The sequence below is a fragment of the Heterodontus francisci genome, chromosome 14, assembly GCF_036365525.1.
Source record: "Heterodontus francisci isolate sHetFra1 chromosome 14, sHetFra1.hap1, whole genome shotgun sequence".
In the NCBI taxonomy this organism is placed as follows: Eukaryota; Metazoa; Chordata; class Chondrichthyes; order Heterodontiformes; family Heterodontidae; genus Heterodontus; species Heterodontus francisci.
The window spans coordinates 81904563-81924471 of record NC_090384.1 but is presented as its reverse complement, the minus strand read 5'-3'; the positions used below and the strand labels follow the sequence as shown (position 1 = coordinate 81924471).

Here is a 19909-nt window from a genome sequence, read left to right as displayed (position 1 = left end):
GAATGGGATGACAATCAAGCGGGCTGCTTTGTCCTGGATGGTGTCGAGCTTCTTGAATGTTATTGGAGCTGCACCCATCCAGTCAAGTGGAGAGTATTCCATCACACTCCTGACTTGTGCCTTGTAGATGGTGGACAGGCTTTGGGGAGTCAGGAGGTGAGTTTTTTGCTGCAGGATTCCCAGCCTTTGACCTGCGCTTGTAGCCATGGTATTTATATGGCTTCTCCAGTTCAGTTTCTGATCAATGGTAACTCCCAGGATATTGATTGTGTGGGATTCAGGGATCGTAATACCATTGAATGTCAAGGGGAGATGGTTAGATTCTCTCTTGTTTGAGGTAGTCATTGCCTGGCACTTGTGTGGTGCTACTTATCAACCCAAGCCTGCATATTGTCTAGATCTTGCTGCATTTCTACGCGGACTGCTTCAGTATCTGAGGAATCACGAATGGTGCTGAACATTGTGCAATCATCAGTGAACATCCCCACTTCTGACCTTATGATTGAAGAAAGGTCATTGATAAAGCAGCTGAAGGTGGTTGGGCCTGAGTTACTACCCTGATGAACTCCTGAGTCCTGGAACTCAGATGATTGACCTCCAACAACCACAGCGATCTTCCTTTGTGCTCGGTACGACTCCAACTAGCGGAGAGTTTTCCCCTTGATTCCCATTGACTCCAGTTTTGCTCGGGCTCCTTGATGCCATACATGGTCAAATGCTGCCTTGATGTCAAGGGCATCACTCTCACATCGCCTCTTGAGTTCAGCCCTTTTGTCCACATTTGAACCAAAGCTGTAATGAGGTCAGGAGCCGAGTGGCCCTGATGGAACCCAAACTGAGTGTTAGTGAGCAGGTTATTGCTAAGCAAGTGCTGCTTAATGGCATTGTCGACGACACCTTCCATTACTTTACTCATGATTGAGAGTAGACTGATGGGGCGGTAATTGGCCGGGTTGGATTTGTCCTGCTTTTTGTGTACTTGACATACCTTGGGAATTTTCCACATTGCTGGGTAGATCTCAGTGTTGTAGCTGTACTGGAACAGCTAGTCTCAGGGCGCGGAAAGTTCTGGAGCACAGGTCTTCAGTACTATTGCCAGAATGTTGTCAGGGCCCATAGCCTTTGCAGTATCCAGTGCCTTCAGTCGTTTCTTGATATCACATGGAGTGCATCGAATTGCTTGGAAGACTGTATTGACAGAGTGGGCAGTGCCACATTTCTTACAAAAACAGATTTGTTAAAGAGATACTGGCAGATTCCTTTAACACACTGAACTCAGGAAATATCGGCCTTTATCACACCTGACAGTCTTTTCCAATGCCTAGTGATACCATTCAGGCTAAAAAAATACCCCAGCCACTTTTCAGAGACTAATGAACCAAGTGGTAGCCAGTGTTCCTAACTGTGTGGTTTACCTTGATGATGTGCTGGTATACAGTGACACTTGGAAGGACCACTTAGAACAACTAGAAGCTCTGTTTAGAAAATTACAATCGACTGATTTAGTGATAAGCCTTGCCAAAAGAGAATTTGCAAAAGCGAGAGTAACTTACCTCTGGCATATAGTAGGGCAAGGACAAGTGTTGCCAAGAACAGCAAAAGTACAAGCATTGGTGGAGTTCCCTACCCCTAAGACTAAGTGAGAAATCATGAGATTTTTGGGGATGTGTAGTTTCTACCGCAAGTTGTACCAAATTTTATTACTATAGCTGCTCCACTGACAGATCTGCTACAAAAAAGAAAGCCAAAATAGTGTCTTCAGGGGAGTGCCTGAGGCTGATAGCCAGTTTGATTTATGAACCAGTGTTGGCTGCTCCAGATTTCATGAAGCCCTTCAATTGATGTTCGTGACCTGGGGATCGGTGCAGCGCTGTTACAAGATCATGAATCAGGCACAGAAAGGCCAGTGGGATACTTTTCCAAAAAGCTAAATCAACACCAAAAAAGATATTCAACTGTGGAAAAAGAAACCCTATGTTTTGAGGTCCATAGCCGCCATGACTACAGAGAGACATTGGTATATACTGATCACAACCCCCTAGCCTTTGCAGAAAAATTAAAAAATCAGAATGCCAGACTATTCCAATGGAATTTACTATTGTAACCTTATCACTTAAAGATTATCCACATTGCGGAAAAAATAATGTAATTGCGGATGCTTTGTGTAGGATTAACTTCTCTTTGAGTTATCTGAGTGCAAAGATGGTACAAAGCAGAACTGTATTAGCTACAGGTAAAGAGTGAATGAGTATGAGTGTGAAAATGTGTGTTTAATGCCTTTCATCTTTTTTCATGATGTGATGAAACACATTTAAAACTGGATAAGTCTTGTTTAATAATAAACTGATAATTTTGTTGTTTATTAAAGAAACGTGGTTGGTGTAGTTTATTTTCAGATAAAGAGAAGAGCATATGATGGACTGCATCAGTAACTGGGTAAACATTTAAATATTTGCTGTGACCTGTGGAGAAATAGAACTAGAAAAGACAATGCATTCCTCCCACCTCGGTCGTAACACCATCACCATCTCCTACAAAATCTACTCCCTTTCTCCAAGGATAGTCGTGGTATGAGATTTCTTCTATTTTTTTAAAAATACGTTTTTAAGGACTCGTATCTAAATTGTGGAAATGGATTCACTTGGAAACCTGAAGAAATGCTGGGCTTTGTTTTTTTCACTGGAGTCATTGAAAAGACACCTACTGGAAGAATCAAGGAGTTCTAAAAACCTCTACTGGAGATCACCTGCCTTAAGATAAATGAAAAGCAGGAACCTTGGACTAAGGGGAGATGTTTACGAAGAAGCCACGTGTCAAGGTTTATGGAGGTCAAGAGGTTAACTTTCTGTTTGGGGTTTGGATTGTTTTCAGTTGAGTTGGGGTGTGAACTGTTTTGAAGACAGTTGGTATTTTGCTTGCCAAGGATAAAGAAACCCTCAGCTCATTTTGCCTGCACCTCTCTAAGGGACCCTGAGAAGTCCATTATGTCAGCTCCTCTTTCCTCCTGTCTTTGGAAAATCCCTATGATTCAAAAGTTTGCTGGCTGAAAGCCCTGATGCCAAATTTCTCTTGTGAAAGCCTACCAGACGATTTCTCGACATCTCGAGAACGAACTGCTTCTGAAAAGATCCTAGTGACCCATCTCCATATATTCGAATGCCAGACCCAAAGGGACAACTGACATCTTTCCATATCTTCTTTTTTTCATCAAGAATTAGCAAGTATTTGGCCAAAGTATTTTTTTTTTTTTGCCTTTTTCTTGTAACAGACCTCTGCAGAGAGAATATCTGTACTTTTTTCAGTGAGTGTGTGAGTTTGTGTGTGGGAGATTTTAAAAGGGAACTGTGTGTTAATGCTTTGCTTCGTTATTGGATAAGTCTTGTTTTACAATAAACTGATAATTATGTTGTTTATTAAAGAAACCTAATTGGTGTAGTTTATTCTAGGATAAAGAGTAGAGCATATGATTGACTGCATCGGTAACTGGGTAAACATTTAAATATATGCTGTGACCAGTGGAGAAATGAAACTAGAAAAGACAATGCACTCCTACCACCTCGGTCGTAATACCATCACCATCAGCTCCTCCAACAAAATCTACTCTCATTTTGCTGACTCTATTGCACTTACTAACCACATTCTTGAGGTGAACAAGAAACTCAAAATCTTGGTGTCCTGTTTGACTCAGGCTGCGCTTTAAAGTGCACATCTTATCTGTTATGTTTTTTCCATCTTTATAAAATTGCTCACCTCTGCCTCTGTCGGATCCCCTATGTCGTTGAAAACACATGCTTTTGTCACCTCCAGACTGCTCTCCTTGCTTGCCTACCATGCTCTGCTCCCTATAAATTGTGCCTCGTACAAAACTACGCCTCAAGTTTGCTGCCCTTCAATAAGTCCTGCTAGTCCAACTACACTGGGAGCCCTATTATGCAATTCATTTCAATACAAAATCTTTATTTTGGCTTTAAGTTTAAGCATGGCCCTTGTTACCTTCTATCTCTGCAAACTCCTCCAGCCTTATATCCCTCCTAAACCCTCTGCACCTCTCGCCTTTTGTGCAATACTCCATCCCTCTGATTCACCATTACTTTCACAGCCTTCAGCCACCTTTGCCCTAGTCCTTGGAACTCCCTTCCAATGTGAGCGCTTCTCTTTGTACCTTTTAAAAGCCTGCTTCAAACCCAACTCTTTCACCAATCTCATCCTTCCTGACTCAGTGTCTGTTTTGTTTAAGCATATTTCTGAAGCACCTTGAGTTCTTTTATTTTACACTAAAATGTTTACATAAAGCAATCTTCTGAATTACTTTTATTTCTGTTTTAGTTCACCACGATGGAGGCAAATGTGCATACAATTAACACATTCTAAGGTTTCCCGATTTAAAAAAAGTACCTCACTCCAAAAACTATTGTAGAAAAATAAAAATAAATAAAATGTGAATAGCTATTTATTGATTTTAGGGTGTGTTTAAAAGCAATCACAATTAGATGTGTTATATCCACCGTACATAATAAGGGCATTTTGTTGCAACATGTTACAATTATTTGAATTATTGATTTTACCTACCCATAAAATGTCAACCTCAGGTAGCCAATTCTCTTTCCCAGTTTAGCCACTTGTCCCTTTTCAGTGGGAGCATGCTTTAGTCGCACAACTCCTATTCTACGGAGAGTTTTCAGCCATTGATAGGCAACTTCATCATTGTCCAGCACCTCCTTAAAGCTGGCAGTAGGGATCTGAAGGTCTGAACCCCAATACTGCCGATCTGTTGCAAAACAAATCAGAATCCTTGTTCAGAGTCAAATTCGCATACAGGGTTTACAGTAAACAGTTGTACAAAGTGGAACACCATGAATAATAAAGTGTCGTTGAAAGAAAGGGTTGCATTTATAATCACACTTTTCACATCCCTCAGGAGGTTGTAAAGCACTTTGCAATCAATGAATTACCTTTTGAAATGTAGGTACTGTCACTTTTCTAAGAAAACATGATAACCAGCTTGCAGACAGCAAAGTCTCATGAACAACAAATGAAATAAATGGCAAGTTAGTTATGTGACGTTGGTTGATGAAGGAATGTTGGCCAGAAGACCAGGAGAACTCTTGATTCATCTTTGAAAATATGCTGTGGATATTTTTTTTTACACCTACCTGAACAGGCAAATGGGACATCTGTTTAACATCTTATCTGAAACACAGCACCTCCAACAGCACAGAACTCCTTCAGTATATACTGAAGTGTCAGCTTCAATTACGTTATCAAATCCTGGAGCGGGATCTGAACTCACAACCTGCTGACTCAGCAGGTTAACTTGCATGTAAATTATTAGACTCTTTTACAGCGTGAATAAAGCATTCCACAGTGCTCCATGCGTACTCATTTTTAATTGAAACATTCACAGGTAGAGAACTCTATTCCACTGTGGAGTCACAAATACAGGTTGTGTCCGTGTTTTGATTATGTAAAGTTTTTGATTTTAGGAGTTCTGTTTAGGGAAGGTACAAAAATTCTGCAAGTGAAGCACCTTCAGATCTCCTACCTCGAAATGGTATGAACAAAACCCAAAAGGACATTTTGTTAAACAAGCTTTTTTTGTGAACTTTGCTTGAATAAGTTCATTGTTACAAGCATCTAGTGTGCATTGCTATTCCTTATTCTGTTATATGAGCTTTTGAGGTACAACTTTCTGGACATAATGTGAATGCATAGTAAGTGAAGTACTTCGAATGTGTTGAAATCATGAAAGGTGGTTTATATCTGCAAGTTCTTTCTTGACTGACTGCCATTTTGTAAATCTCTTAACAGGGAACGAAATATAACATTTATGAGATTCTTGCAGGCCCAGATAGTTGCAACCTCCCCAGTGAATCAGACAGCCAAAATGAATACTTAGTCAGTAACTTGATATGAATATTAAAAAAAATAATTTAGTTGTTGCTTCAGATTTGCTCTTGGCTGCTGCATGAAAAGCCTCTGCTGCAATTTATTTCCCACATAACAGGTAGTAAAATGCACTATTAATGCCTCGAAGCACCTGCCTGTCCAGATCTACAGCAATGTTGGGGAGGAAGACCTTCCTTAATGCAAGAGAAGCATGGGAACACCACCACCTGCAAGTTCCCCTCCAAGCCACACACCATCCTGACTTGGAACTATATCGCCATTCCTTCACTGTCGCTGGGTCAAAATCCTGGAACTCCCTTCCTAACAGCACTGGTGGCGTACCTACCCCACATGGACTGCAGCGGTTCAAGAAAGCAGCTCATCACCACCTTCTCAAGGGATATTAGGGATGGGCAATAAATACTGGTCTAGGAAGCGACGCCCACATCCCATGAATGAATAAAAAAAAATGCTGTCACAGAGTTTTCTTTCACTAAGGTGAGCTTCTATCATGTTCACAGTTGAACAGTTTCAATGTTTAATTTTTAAACATTAATCTGAATATTACAAATATTGGTCCAGAATTTCCTTGAAGCCGTAGCTTTTCTGCAAGTCTAAACACACTGGAGTAGAGTTTCCGCTTTGGCAATTGGCAAACTGGGCGCAAATTGCCCTTGAAATTGAGTTGTTTTTCCGAAGTGAAGCTACAGTTCAAATTTCCGCCCAAGTACATTTGCATATGCACAATCAATCAGTTATTGCATAATTCCTTATGAAGTGCACCCAAATACTATCAACCTTTTTTTACTAGTTCTTTTTCTAATATTTGTTTATTTTTGTACTTCATGTAATTATTCTTCCTTCAAAGTTATTTTTGGTACTTAAAAAATTTTGGTGCAAAATTACATTTATTTTCATATTTGGTAACCTGTATGTTTTGACTGGGCAGTGGGGAATGTCTGTTGTATCTGTACGTAGTGGAAAAGTGTCTGAATATCTGCACATTTGACTCAATTATTCAATTCATACCCATTATTTTATAAATTTAAAAACATCTATTTATATACATTAAAAAAGTTAAAACTAACTATTGAATAAGCAAAATGAAAACCCACAAAAGCAACTAAACCGAGTCCCTGAAAATGTCCTAAGAGCTTTTTTTATTTATACATGCAGGTGGAAGCATTGTGTAGCATACAGTTATACAAATCAGACAAAAGAATGGCATAGTCATAGAAATTTCCAGCATAGAAGGAGGTCATTCAGTCCATCGTGTCTGCGCTGGCCAAAAAGAGCTTTTCAGCCTAATCCCGCTTTCCAGCACTTGGTCCGCAGCCTTCTAGGTTGGGGAACTTCAAGTACATATCCAAGTACTTTTTAAATGCAACGAGGATATCTGCCTCTACCACAGTTTCAGGAGTTCCAGACTCCATTCACCCTTTGGGTGAAAAATTTTCACCTCAACTCCCCTCTAATCCTTCTACCAATTGCTTTAAATCCATGCCTCTGATTATTGAGTTCTCTGCTAAGGGTAATAGGTCCTTCCTATCTACTCTAGGCCCGTCATAATTTTACACACCTCAATTAAGTTCCTCCCCCCCCCAACCGTCTCCTCTGTTCTACAGAAAACAAACCCAGTCTATCCAATCTTTCCTCAGAACTAAAATTTTCCAGTCATGGTAACATCCTTGCAAATCTTCTCTGCACCCACTCTACCATTTCCTATTTTTTCCACAATTTTGAGATTTGTTTTTATTTATTCTTTCATGGTATTCGCTGGCCAGGCCAGCATTTATTGCCCATCCCTAATTGCCCTTGAGAAGGTAGTGGTGAGCTGCCTTCTTGAACTGTTGCAGTGTTGTTTGGTCAGGAGTTTCAGAATTTAGAATTCCAGGAGTAGGAGTATGGTAGCCTAGTGTTTAATGTCAAGGACAGTCACTTTCACCTCACCTCTGGAATTTAGCTCTTTTATTCACGTTTGGACCAAGGCTGTAATGAGGACTGGAGTTGAATGGTCCTGTCAGAACCCAAATTGAGTATTGGTGAGCAGTTTATTGGCGCAAGTGCCACTTGATAGCGCTGTTGACGACACCTTCCATCATTGTGTTAATGATTGAGAGCAGACTAGGGGAGGCGGTTGCGTAGTGGTATTATCACTGGACTAGTAACCCAGAGACCCAGGATATTGATCTGGAGAAATGGGTTTGAATCCCACCACAGCAGAAGGTGGAATTTGAATTTAATTAATAAATCTGGAATTAAAAGCTAGTCATGAAACCCTTGTCGATAGTTGTAAAAACCCATCTGGTTCACTAATGTCCTTTAGGGAAGGAAATCTGCTGTCCTTACCTGGTCTGGCCTACATGTGACTCTAGACCCACAGCAATGTGGTTCACTCTTACATGCCCTCTGAATTGGCCTAGCAAGCCACTCAGTTGTACCTAACTGCTATGAAGTCAATAAAAAGCTATGAATGAATAAAAAAAAGACTGATAGGCAGTAATTAGCTGAATTGAATTTGTACTGCTTTATGTGGACAGGACAATCCTGGGAAATTTTCCACTTTGTCAGGTAGATGCCAATGTTGCAACTGTACTGGAACAGCTTGGCTAAAGGCACGGCTAGCTCTGGAGCACATGTGTTCAGCACTGCAGCTGTGATGTTGCCAGGGCCCATGGTCTCTGTTGTATCCAGTGCGCTCAGTCATTTCTTAATATCACGTGGAGCACAGGAACATAAGAAACAGGAGGAGTAGACCACATTCGGCCTGTCGAGCCTGCTTCGTCATTCAGTATGATCATGGCTGAAGTGGAGTGAATTGAATTGGCTGAAGACTGGATTCTTTGATGGTTGGGCCCACAGGAGGAGGCCAAGATGAATCATATACTTGGCAGCTCTAGGTGAAGATGACTGCAAGCACTTCAGCTTTGCTTTTGACACTGACATGCTCGTGGAGCGTCCTCCTCCTGCTAGTTGTTTTGTTGTCCACCATTATTTATGACTAGGTGTGGCAGAACTGCAGAGCTTTGAACTGATCCTTTGGTTGTGGGATTGCTTTGCTTAGTGTATAGTCTGCTGATTCTTCTATTTAGTGTGCATGTAATCCTGTGTTGTAGCTTCATCAGGTTGGCATCTTATTTTAAGGTATGCCTGGTGCTGCTCCAGACATCCTCTTCTACACTCCTCATTGAACCAGAGATGGTCCTCTGGCTGGATGATAATAGTGGAGTGAGGAATATGTGGATTACAGATTGTGGTGGAATACAATTCTGCTGCTGCTGCTGATGGCCTACAGCGCCTCATGGATGCCCAGTTTGAGCTGCTAGATCTGTTCTGAGTCTATCCCATTTAGCATGGTCGTAGCGCCACACAACACGAAGGAGAGTGTCCTCACTGTGAAGCTAGGACTTCAGCTCCACAAAGACTGTGCAGTGGTCACTCCTAACAATACTGTGATGGGTAGATGATTCTGCGACCAACAGACTGGTGAGGATAAGGACAAGTAGGTTTTTCCCTCTTGTTGGTTCTTTCACCACCTGCCGTAGGCCCAGTGTGGCTGCTACAACCTTCAAAACTCGGCAATCTCGGTCAGTTGTGGTGCTACTGAGCCACACTTGGTAAGGGGCATTGATGTTACCCACCCAGAGTAAATTTTGTGCCCTTGTTACCCTCAATGCTTCTTCAAAATGGAGAAGCACTGACTTATCAGTTGAGAGAGGGCAGTAGGTGATAATCAGAAGGAGGTTTTCTTGTTTGACCTGATGTCATGAGACTTCATGGAGTCCGGAGCCAAGGGCTACTCCCAGGGATACTTCCTCCCGACTGTATACCACTGTGTTGCCACTTCTGGTGGGTTTAGCCTGTTGGTGGGATAGGGCATACGTAGGGATGGGGATGGAAGAGTATGGGACCTTTATTTATTCGTTCATGGGATGTGGGCATTGCTGATAGGGCCAACATTTATTACCCATCTCTAATTGCCTTTGAAAAGTTAGTTGAAAGGTGTGATTCTGTGAATATGACTATGTCAGGCTGTTGCTTATCTTGGCTGTGGGGCAAGTTGGCCTAAGCATCAGCCTCAAGAAAACGAACATCATGGGACAGGATGTCAGAAATGCTCCATCCATCAATATCGGCGACCACGCTCTGGAAGTGGTTCAAGAGTTCACCTACCTAGGCTCAACTATCACCAGTAACCTGTCGCTCAATGCAGAAATCAACAAGTGCATGGGAAAGGCGTCCGCTACTATGTCCAGACTGGCCAAGAGGGTGTGGGAAAATGGCGCACTGACACGGAACACAAAGGTCCAAATGTATCAAGCCTGTGCCCTCAGTACCTTGCTCTACGGCAGCGAGGCCTGAACAATGTATGTCAGCCAAGAGCGACGTCTCAACTCATTCCATCTTTGCTGTCTCCGGAGAATCCTTGTCATCAGGTGGCAGTACCGTATCTCCAACACAGAATTCCTCGAGGCAGCCAACATCCCCAGCATATACACCCTGCTGAGCCAGCGGCGCTTGAGATGGCTTGGCCATGTGAGCTGCATGGAAGATGGCAGGATCCCCAAGGGTACATTGTACAGCGAGTTCGTCACTGGCATCAGACCCACCGACCGTCCATGTCTCCGATTTAAAGACGTCTGCAAACGTGACATGAAGTCCTGTGACATTGACCACAAGTCGTGGGAGTCAGTTGCCAGTGATCACCAGAGCTGGCTGACAGCCATAAAGGCGAGGCTAAAGAGTGGCGAGTCGAAGAGACTTAGCAGTTTGCAGGAAAAAAGACAGAAGCGCAAGGAGAGAGCCAACTGCGTAACAGCCCTGACAACCAATTTTATCTGCAGAACCTGTGGAAGAGTCTGTCACTCCAGAATTGGCCTTTACAGCCACTCCAGGTGCTGCTTCACAAACCACTGACCGCCTCTTGGTGCTTACCCATTGTCTCTCGAGACAAGGAGGCCAAAGAAGAAGGGCCAATTTTAGCACAGGTTCCCACATGTTAATGAGAAGGACCTTGCAGGGTTGATTGGATTGGTTGTGCCTTTGTTGTGTCCAATGCCTAGATCGATGCCAGGTGATCCGTCCAGTTTTATTCTTATTATAGTTTTTTGCACTGGTGAGTGGCTTACTCGGCCATTTCAAAGGATAGTTAAGAGTCAACCACACAGTGCTGGTTCTGACGATAGGTCATTGACCTGAAATGTTGGGTTGAATTTTAGTTCCAGAATGCCAATTCTGACACCAGGCTGAATTCCAGGTCGGGAATCCAGACGTGCCGTGGTGGGACCCTGAAGAAGATTTTTGAGAAAGTGGTCAATTAAAAGGCTGCTTCCAGGAGCCCTGTCCAATTTAGGATGGCAGGCAGGCTCTGCAGCTGGGAGGGCCAATGGGAGCGCATAAGGCTCTGGGTGGCTGGCCAGATTAATTAATAAAAATCTGGAATAGAAAGCTAGTCTTAATAATGGTGCCATGAAACTATCAATTGTTGTAAAAACTGATCTGGTTCACTAATGCCCTTTCGGGAAAGAAATCTGCTGACCTTACCTGATCTGGCCTACATGTGACTCCAGACCCACACCAATGTGGTTGACTATTAACTGTCCTCTGAAATGGCATAGAAAGCCACTCAGTTGTATCTAACTGCTACAAAGTCTATAAGGACGGAACACCCACATTCCATGAAAGAATAAAATAAACTAGTCAGTAACATAACCATTATAATCACTTACAAAGAAACGTCACTTGTAAGTAATGCATTTTAGTAAGATCAAAAATCAATTGACATATTAAACAAAAACAGACATGTTTCAGTGTACAGCAATCGCAGGAATTACATCAGCTTTTATTTTTTAAATTTCATCTTTTATTCCTTAAAAGTGTACTTCTGTTTTAAAATTTCAAATGAAACTATAGCACCAATATTTCTGGTGGGCAAGAAAGCATAGCTAGAGGCAAGCAAGGATTATCTTTGGCTCTCAAAATAACTCGGACTCCAAAAAGTGTCAACAATCATATTTATTGTGTGGCCCTGATGTATTTTCCTGTGGGCAGCAAAGTAACTGGCAATGTCCACTTCAGTTACAAAACTTCCATCATTGCTTCTTTTGATTTGCAAGTAAGTAGAATGATGTCATGTAACTCAGGAATAATTGAATGGCTTTGACTTTGAACAAGAGGATCTTGGCTCAGAGATTGTACTTTAATGTTTTGGTGCCAATTCAGCAATAATTTGTTTGTCCCCTGGAGCCAAAGAAAAGACTGGATGGAGCTAAAGTTCGTTTACCTCCAATCGTATGCTTCAGACCCCTGATGGTACTAGGTAAAAATGGATTCTGTGTCTTGCAAAAATGCAGTCTGACTGGCAGTAGAACACACAAAGGCCATTTATCACCTTGCACAATTGAGCAGCGAGTCCAAGATGTGAGGTTTTCAGTTGTCCCTCAGCTGCATTCCCCAATCAGCAACTCAAGCCAAAACCATAAACACAGTTAAAAGCGCCAAGTTTTGAAAAAAGGAACAGGAGTAGGTCAATTCAGTCCCTCCAGCCAGCTGCCATTCAATTAGATCATGGCTGGCCTGTACCTCAATCCATTTACCCACTTTGAACCATATAGCTTGACGTCCTTCACAAAAATTATCAATCTCCGGCTTGACCCAGCATCCATAGGCTTTTAGGACAGAGTTCCAGATTTACCACCTTTTGTTTGAAGAAATGCATCCTGATGCTGTTTCTAAATGGCCAAGTTGCAACTTAAAGATTATGTCCCCTCATTCTCGATTTCTCCATCAAAGGAAATAGTTTATTTGCATCTACTTTATTGAATGCTTCTTCTCATTTCAAACACTTTGATTAAATCAGCGCTCAATCTTATATACTTAAGGGAATACAAGCCACATTTTTGCAAACTGTCCTCATAATATAAGCTTTAAGCTGTTATCATTCTAAAGAGTCTGGACAGCACCCGTTCCAAGGCAAATATATCTTTACTGAGGTGCAGAACTGAATGTAATCAGTTAAGGCGAGGTGGTAAGGGGTGTGTGTGGTTCCCACTGTTCATCTCCCAACTGACCACAGCAAGTGCTTTTCTTACTCGGGTTTTAACCCCTTGTGTTTTATTTGTCAAATAAACAGACAGAAACAGGTTTTCTTGTAGGTTTAACACAGAAGATCAACTATTTATTGAGCAATATTCATTCCCGAAATGGTCGCAATTGCACCCACACATGCATTCACTCGTGCACACACACACACAGACACATACACACACAAGAATAGATAGATAGACAAGAAAAGGGTAAGCGGTTTGAAGTGAGGTTGGTATTCGGGTTTCACGGTAGACCTGCTGAATCTTCTCAGAGGTCAATTTCTCTTTTAGAGTTGCAGGCCTGGTTGTTTGTAGATTTTTTCTGGTGGTTAAGACTTCAGTCTGGAGGCGGTGATCACTTTCATTTCTCTGCTGCAAGACATTTAAGTGTAGAATTCATAGCAGGGCTCCTTCTTTGGCTTTTGCTGGATCTCTCACAGTTCTTAGCTGTACAGGCTTTTATGATGTTTGTTCTGATCTCTCCCTCTCTCTGGAAAAGAGCTACCCTTTAAGGACAAAATCTCTCATATGTTGCCTCTGTTTGGAGATGCAGAGCCCCCTCCCTCTGGTGACCAACAATGGACCAGGATGTGGCTACTTTACACCTACTTTGTTTCAGAAGAACCCATTCAATTCAAAAATGTCTCTTGATGGGTTCAGGATGGGTGCAATGGACACCTCTTAGCTTGGAATGTACCCTTTTGTCCTTAACAGATAGTTATACAATTTGAATATACAGGGTCAGATTTTTTGACCTTCGGTGGCCATTTTGCAGCACATTGTCCACTTTTTTTTAAAGGAAAAGTCAATTTTTATAACTCTTCAGCTCAGGTGCTGTATTTTCATTGCTGCAGTTCACGTGAGTGTGTTAAGTACTCTAGATCATGTCCAACCAACTGAAGCACATCTTCTTCCCCTTTGTACTTGAATTCCTTTGAGATAAAGACCATCTGGCTCTTTGATTGCTTTTTGTACCTTTCCACTTAACAATTTGTGTACAGGGACATGCAAATCTCTTTGCTCCTCCACAGTTTCTGTTATTATAAACTTTTTGCTGCTGCAGGAAGAATGAATGTACTGAAAACTAAACCAGTCTCCAAATCTTTCCTTTTACTTGTCGTCATTCAGCTATTGCAGTGGAAATATTAATAGATGAATGAAAGCACTGACATGAAAGATAATGCCTTGCAAAATAAAATGTGAGGGAAGGTTAATTGGAGGGATCTAGATGAGAGACAAACTGCAGCTGTAGATATTGTTTAATGTGACATTCCAAAGGGTATATACTCAACACTTCAGACAAGTGGAGGTTTTTTCACACTGATCCGTTATGGCAGATAGATGTTCTTTGTTGCCATTGCCAGATCATTAAACTTCTACTGATATTGGAGGGTCATCCTGGTTGTTAGAGAGGTCACACTCACTGCCAATGCCACTTCTTTCCATGTGACATGAGCTGAAGAGTTTCTTGCCTCTTACCCCCCAAAATTACATCTCACCTCTCAGTTAAAAGAAGCTTCAACTCACTTCCAGTGAAATTTACTGCTCTTCTCTTCTTCTTCCCATGACTGTTGCTGTCTCCATTTCCTTTTCAATTAAGACCCCCTTTAAGTGCATTCTGCCTTTAAATGCAGTAGTTTTGTCCACACACCATCTTCCTGCAGCCTCTGCCCTCTCCAAATTTGCTGAGCCTAAAAGGTGTACTTGCATTTTGCCAGTGGGACTCCTATCATTAACGTGCCTAACATTATGCAAAGTTTCTGACGCTGGGACTTCTGACAACATCAATATCCGCAGAGGTTCCGCCCTGTCTTATCTCCGACATGTCTTTGAAGACATTGGAATTCTGCGACCATTTAAAAAAAAAATTTCAGCAGCTCTCTTTACAACAATGATGCTAAATGCGAAGTTTGTTTATTGTAAGCCAATTATACCAAACAATTTGTATGGAGGCAAAATGGTTTCGGTGTTGCATTAACGTAAACTAAGTCAGATATAAAGCAGCAAGGATTGAATTTAGGTAAGCAGTGTGAGGCCACATCCAGCATATGGTTTCTACTGTGGTTTCATACCAGCTGCTGTGCTGTATAGCTTAAATCTGTGTAAAGTAAATTTTATCACATTCCTGGGTGGTCCATTAGCTCCTCCTCAACAGCGTCATTTAATTCTCATGTGATGCCAAATAACGATGCAGAGGCATCAGTAAAATGTATCTTAAACTGCTAGCTGCAGTATAGCTGTACCTTTAAATTTTTCTTGGAAAATGTGTTAAAGTCCAAGTCAAGTCTGTGTCACATGCCTATGAAAATTGTTTTCTCTCTTGCAAAATTGTTGTATTACAGTATAACAGTCCTTTCACCTTCCTCATTGCTTCTGCTGGGTGTTATGATTTTATTACAGATCATATGCTTTTAGTAATGATTTCAGATGTTGCTTTCAAAACCCATAAAATCTTTCATTACCAACATTGGATTTTTTTTTTATTGGCATCTTTAAGTCAGATATCTGAAACTTGGCATCATTGAGTCAGCTCCTGCTGAGGGCTGTTTTTAACCCTGGATGTGCAGATGAATTGCTGTCCACCTTGGCCCCTGCCTGCACAACTCACACTCCGAGTTACAATCGGGGCTTTGGTGTTTATGACCTTAACTCTGGTTGCCACAGACCAGTGTTACCTTGGTCTACAAGCCTTTTGCAAGTGTATGTAAAATAGATTTATCAGCATAAATTCGAGGCGCTAACTCCTAGACAACGGGCTCCTTGAAACTAACTTAAAAGATCAAAATAAAAGTGATTGATATATACCTGGGCGCGGCTGCTAAATGCACAATGTCACAATGGAGGAAAAGCTATACGTTCAGTAGTAGTGCACAAAGCATACATTGTAAACTGCTTCATTTTAGTCCCACAGCATATCACTCAAGTCCATATCATCAAACGTAAAATCTGCTTTTCGCAGCCTGGACGACCACATGTGCAGGAAGTGAGTGGTGCCAGCTACAGCAACTCGTGCTCCGGGTTTTGGAGCTTGAGCCAAGCTTGAGCTGGAGTCACTACGGGGCATCTGCGAGGCTGAGAGTTTTGTGGATAGCACATTTCTGGAGGTGGTCACATCGCAGCTTAGAAATGTGCAGCAAGAGAGGGAATAGGTGACTGCCAGAAAGACAGGAAGACCAGGCAAGCAGGGTAGAGATACCATGAGTGCATCTTGCTCTCCAACAGGCATTCAATTCTGAAGACTGGTGAGAGTGATAGCTTCTCTGGGGAGTGCAGGCAGAGCCAAGTCCACAGCATCATGGGTGGCTCAACTGCACAGGAGGTGAGAAAGAAGTGTGGAAGAGCAATAGTGATAGGGGATTTAATAAAGAGGGGAACAGACAGGCACTTCTGCAGCCACAGATGTGACTCAGGAGGGTATGTTGCCTCCCTGGTGCCAGGGTTAAGGATGTCATCGAGTGGCTGCAGGACATTCCGAGGGATGAGGGTGAACAGCCAGAGATCGTGGTCCATATCGGCACCAATGACATAGGCAGAAAAAGGAATGGGGTGCTATAGGCAGAGTTTAGCGTACTAGGAGAGAGATCGAAAAGCAGGACCTCAAAGGTAGTAATCTCTGGATTACCCCCAGCGCCATGTGCTAGTGAGTACAGAAATAGGAAGATGGAGTTGATGAACACACGGCTGGAGGGAAGGTGCAGGAGAGAGAGCTTTAGATTCCTGAGGCATGGGACCACTTCTGGGGGAGGTGGGACGTGTACCAGCTGGATGGGTTGTGCCTCAACACAACTGGGACCAATGTCCTTGCAGAGAGTTTTGCTAGTGCTATTGGGGAGGGTGTAAACTAGCTTAGCAGGGTGATGGGAACCTGAGAGTGGATTCAGAAGGGAGAAAAGAAAAATTGGAAATGGAAGGCAAAAAATTGGTAAGCATGTTTGGAAGGCAGAGGAACAAAGACCAGAAAATAGACATGGGAGTTTTGCAGTGCTAAATGGTATATACTTCAATGCAAGAAGTCTAGTGAATAAGGCTGATGAGCTGAGAGCACAGATGTATCATATTATAGCTATTACTGAGACATGGCTGAAAGAAGGGCAGGAATGGCAGCTCAACATTCCTGGTTACAGGGTTTTCAGACGAGATAGAGAGGGGCATAAAAAGTTGCGAGGGGCTCGCAATATTGATTAAAGAAACAGTAATAGCTGTGAGGAGGGATAATATGGTAGAAGGATCATCAAATGATGCCATATGAGTTGAACTGTAGAACAAAAAGGGGCAATCACACAACTGGGAGTGTACTGTAGACCTCAAAGAGTCAGAGAGAGATAGAAGAGCAGATATATATCTGAGAAGTGCAAAAGCAATAGGGCAATAATAGTGGAGGATTTCAACTACCCTAATATTAACTGTAAAAGAATTAGTGAGAAAGGCACAGAGGGAGCAGAATTCTTAAAAAGAATGCAGGAAAACTGTTTTAACCAGTACGTAACAAGCCCAACTAGAGAGGGTACAGTTCTGGACTTAGTTTTAGGAAATGAATCTGGGCAGGTGGAAGGCGTATCAGTCGGGGTGCACTTTGGTGAAAGTGATCATAATTCAGTTAGATTTAGGGTAGTTATGGGAAAGGACAAAAATAGACCAACAATAAAAGTTTTCCATTGGAGAAAAGCTAATTTTACTAAGCTGAGATGTGATTTAGCTAAAGTGGACTGGAAACAGCTACTAGAAAGTAAATCAGTGCCAGATTAGTGGGAGGCATTCAAGGAAGAGATACTGAGAGTTCAGAATAAGTCTGTTCCCATGAAGAAAAAGAGTGGGACTAATAAATCCAGAGCACCCAGATGTCAAGGGGCTTAAAGGAGAGGATAAAGAAAAAAAGGGAAGCGTATGACAGATACTGAGGGGGCAATACTGCAGAAAATCTAAAGGAGTATAAAAAGTGTAGGGGTGAAATTAAAAAGGAAATTAGGAAAGCAAAGATAGGGAATTAAAAAATATTGGCAAGTAAAATCAGAGAAAACCAAAGATTTTTTATAAATACATAAAGAGGATAAGTAAAGAAAGAGTAGAGCCTATTAGGGGTCATAAGAGTAACCTGTGTGTGGAATTGGAGGATGTGGGTATGGTTCTTAATGAATACTTTGTGTCTTTTTTCACAAAGGAGAGGGACGATATAGATATTGCAATCAGGGAGGAGGAGTGTGAAATATTAGATGAAATTAACATAAGAAAAGAAGGATGAAGAGGTTTAACATCTTTGAAAGTGGATAAATCAGGCCCAGATAAAATAAATCCGAGGCTGTTAAGGGAAGTGAGAGAAGAAATAGTGGAGGCTCTGACCATCATTTTCCAATCCTCTCTGGCTACAGGTGTGGTGCCAGAGGACTGGAGGACGCTGTACCATTGTTTAAAAAATAAGAAAGGCATAAACTGAGTATTTACAGGCCAGTCAGCCTCGCCTTGGTGGTGGGAAAATTAATGGAAAAGGTTCTGAGGGACTGACTAAATCTTCATTTAGAAAGACACAGAACAAATATAATCAGCATGGATTTGTTAAGGGAAGGTTGTGTCTAACTAACATGATTAAAGCATACAGGAGAGCTTTTTGAGCCAGTCCATAGATAGTCCAACAAGAGTAGGGGCAATACTGGACCTAATCCTAGGGAATGAAGCCGGACAAGTGGTAGAAGTGTCAGTGGGGGAACATTTCGGGGATAGTGACCATAATTCTGTAAGATTTAAGGTAGTTATGGAAAAGGACAAAGATGGACCGCAAATAAAGGTACTGAATTGGGGGAAGGACGATTTTAAGATGATAAAACAGGATCTGGCCAAAGTGGATTGGGAGCTGCTACTTGTAGGAAAGTCAACATCAGATCAGTGAGAGTCATTCAAAGAGGAAATAGTGAGAGTTTAGAGCCAACATGTACCCATTAAGGTGAAGGGTAGGACCGAAAAGTCCAGGGAACCCTGGATGTCAAGGGATATAGAGGATTGGATCAGTAAAAAAAAGGAGGCTTATGGCAGATTCAGAGGGCTGAAAACAGTGGAAAGTGTACTTAAAAAAGTAATTAGGAGAGCGAAGAGGGGACATGAAAAAACACTGGCGGGCAAGATAAAGGAAAATCCTAAGGCATTAAGGGCGGCACAGTGGCGCAGTGGTTAGCACCGCAGCCTCACAGCTCCAGCGACCCGGGTTCAATTCTGGGTACTGCCTGTGTGGAGTTTGCAAGTTCTCCCTGTGTCTGCGTGGGTTTTCTCCGGGTGCTCCGGTTTCCTCCCACATGCCAAAGACTTGCAGGTTGATAGGTAAATTGGCCATTATAAATTGTCCCTAGTATAGGTAGGTGGTAGGGAAATATAGGGACAGGTGGGGATGTGGTAGGAATATGGAATTAGTGTAGGATTAGTATAAATAGGTGGTTGATGGTCAGCACAGACTCGGTGGGCCGAAGGGCCTGTTTCAGTGCTGTATCTCTAAATACTAAAAATTAAAAAATAAGTATATTAAGGGTAAGAGGATAACCAGAGAAAGAGTAGGGCCCATTAGGGACCAAGTGGCAATCTGTCTGTGGAGCCGGAGGACATAGGTGAGTTTTAAATGATTACTTTTCATCTGTGTTCACTATGGAGAAGGACCATGTAGGTATAGAGATCAGGAAGGGGGATTGTGATATACTTGAACATATTAGCATTGAAAGGGAGGAAGTATTAGCTGTTCTAGCAGGCTTAAAAGTGGATAAATCCCAGGCCCAGATGAGATGTATCCCAGACTGTTATCTGAGGCAAGGGAGGAGATAGCAGGGCCTCTGACACAAATTTTCAATTCCTCTCTGGCCACAGGAGAGATACCAGAGAATTGGAGGACAGCAAATATGGTACCATTATTTAAGAAGGTTAGCAGGGATATACCAGGTAATTGCAGGCCGGTGAGTCTAACA

The 19909-nt window shown here is 42.1% G+C and overlaps 1 protein-coding gene and 1 long non-coding RNA gene across 2 annotated transcripts in view; one reads left to right on the top strand and one right to left on the bottom strand.

Annotated features, from left to right (window-relative positions):
- bbox1 (butyrobetaine (gamma), 2-oxoglutarate dioxygenase (gamma-butyrobetaine hydroxylase) 1) overlaps positions 1–19909 on the bottom strand; it is a 271737-nt gene that overhangs the window by 107461 nt on the left and 144367 nt on the right. Inside the window, exon 4 of the mRNA XM_068046474.1 lies at positions 4570–4768. Coding sequence (XP_067902575.1) covers positions 4570–4768 — 199 coding nt within the window. The remainder of the gene's footprint in view (positions 1–4569; positions 4769–19909) is intronic.
- The window catches only part of LOC137377132 (uncharacterized), a 401963-nt gene that overhangs the window by 260244 nt on the left and 121810 nt on the right, over positions 1–19909 (top strand). The window lies entirely within an intron of this gene.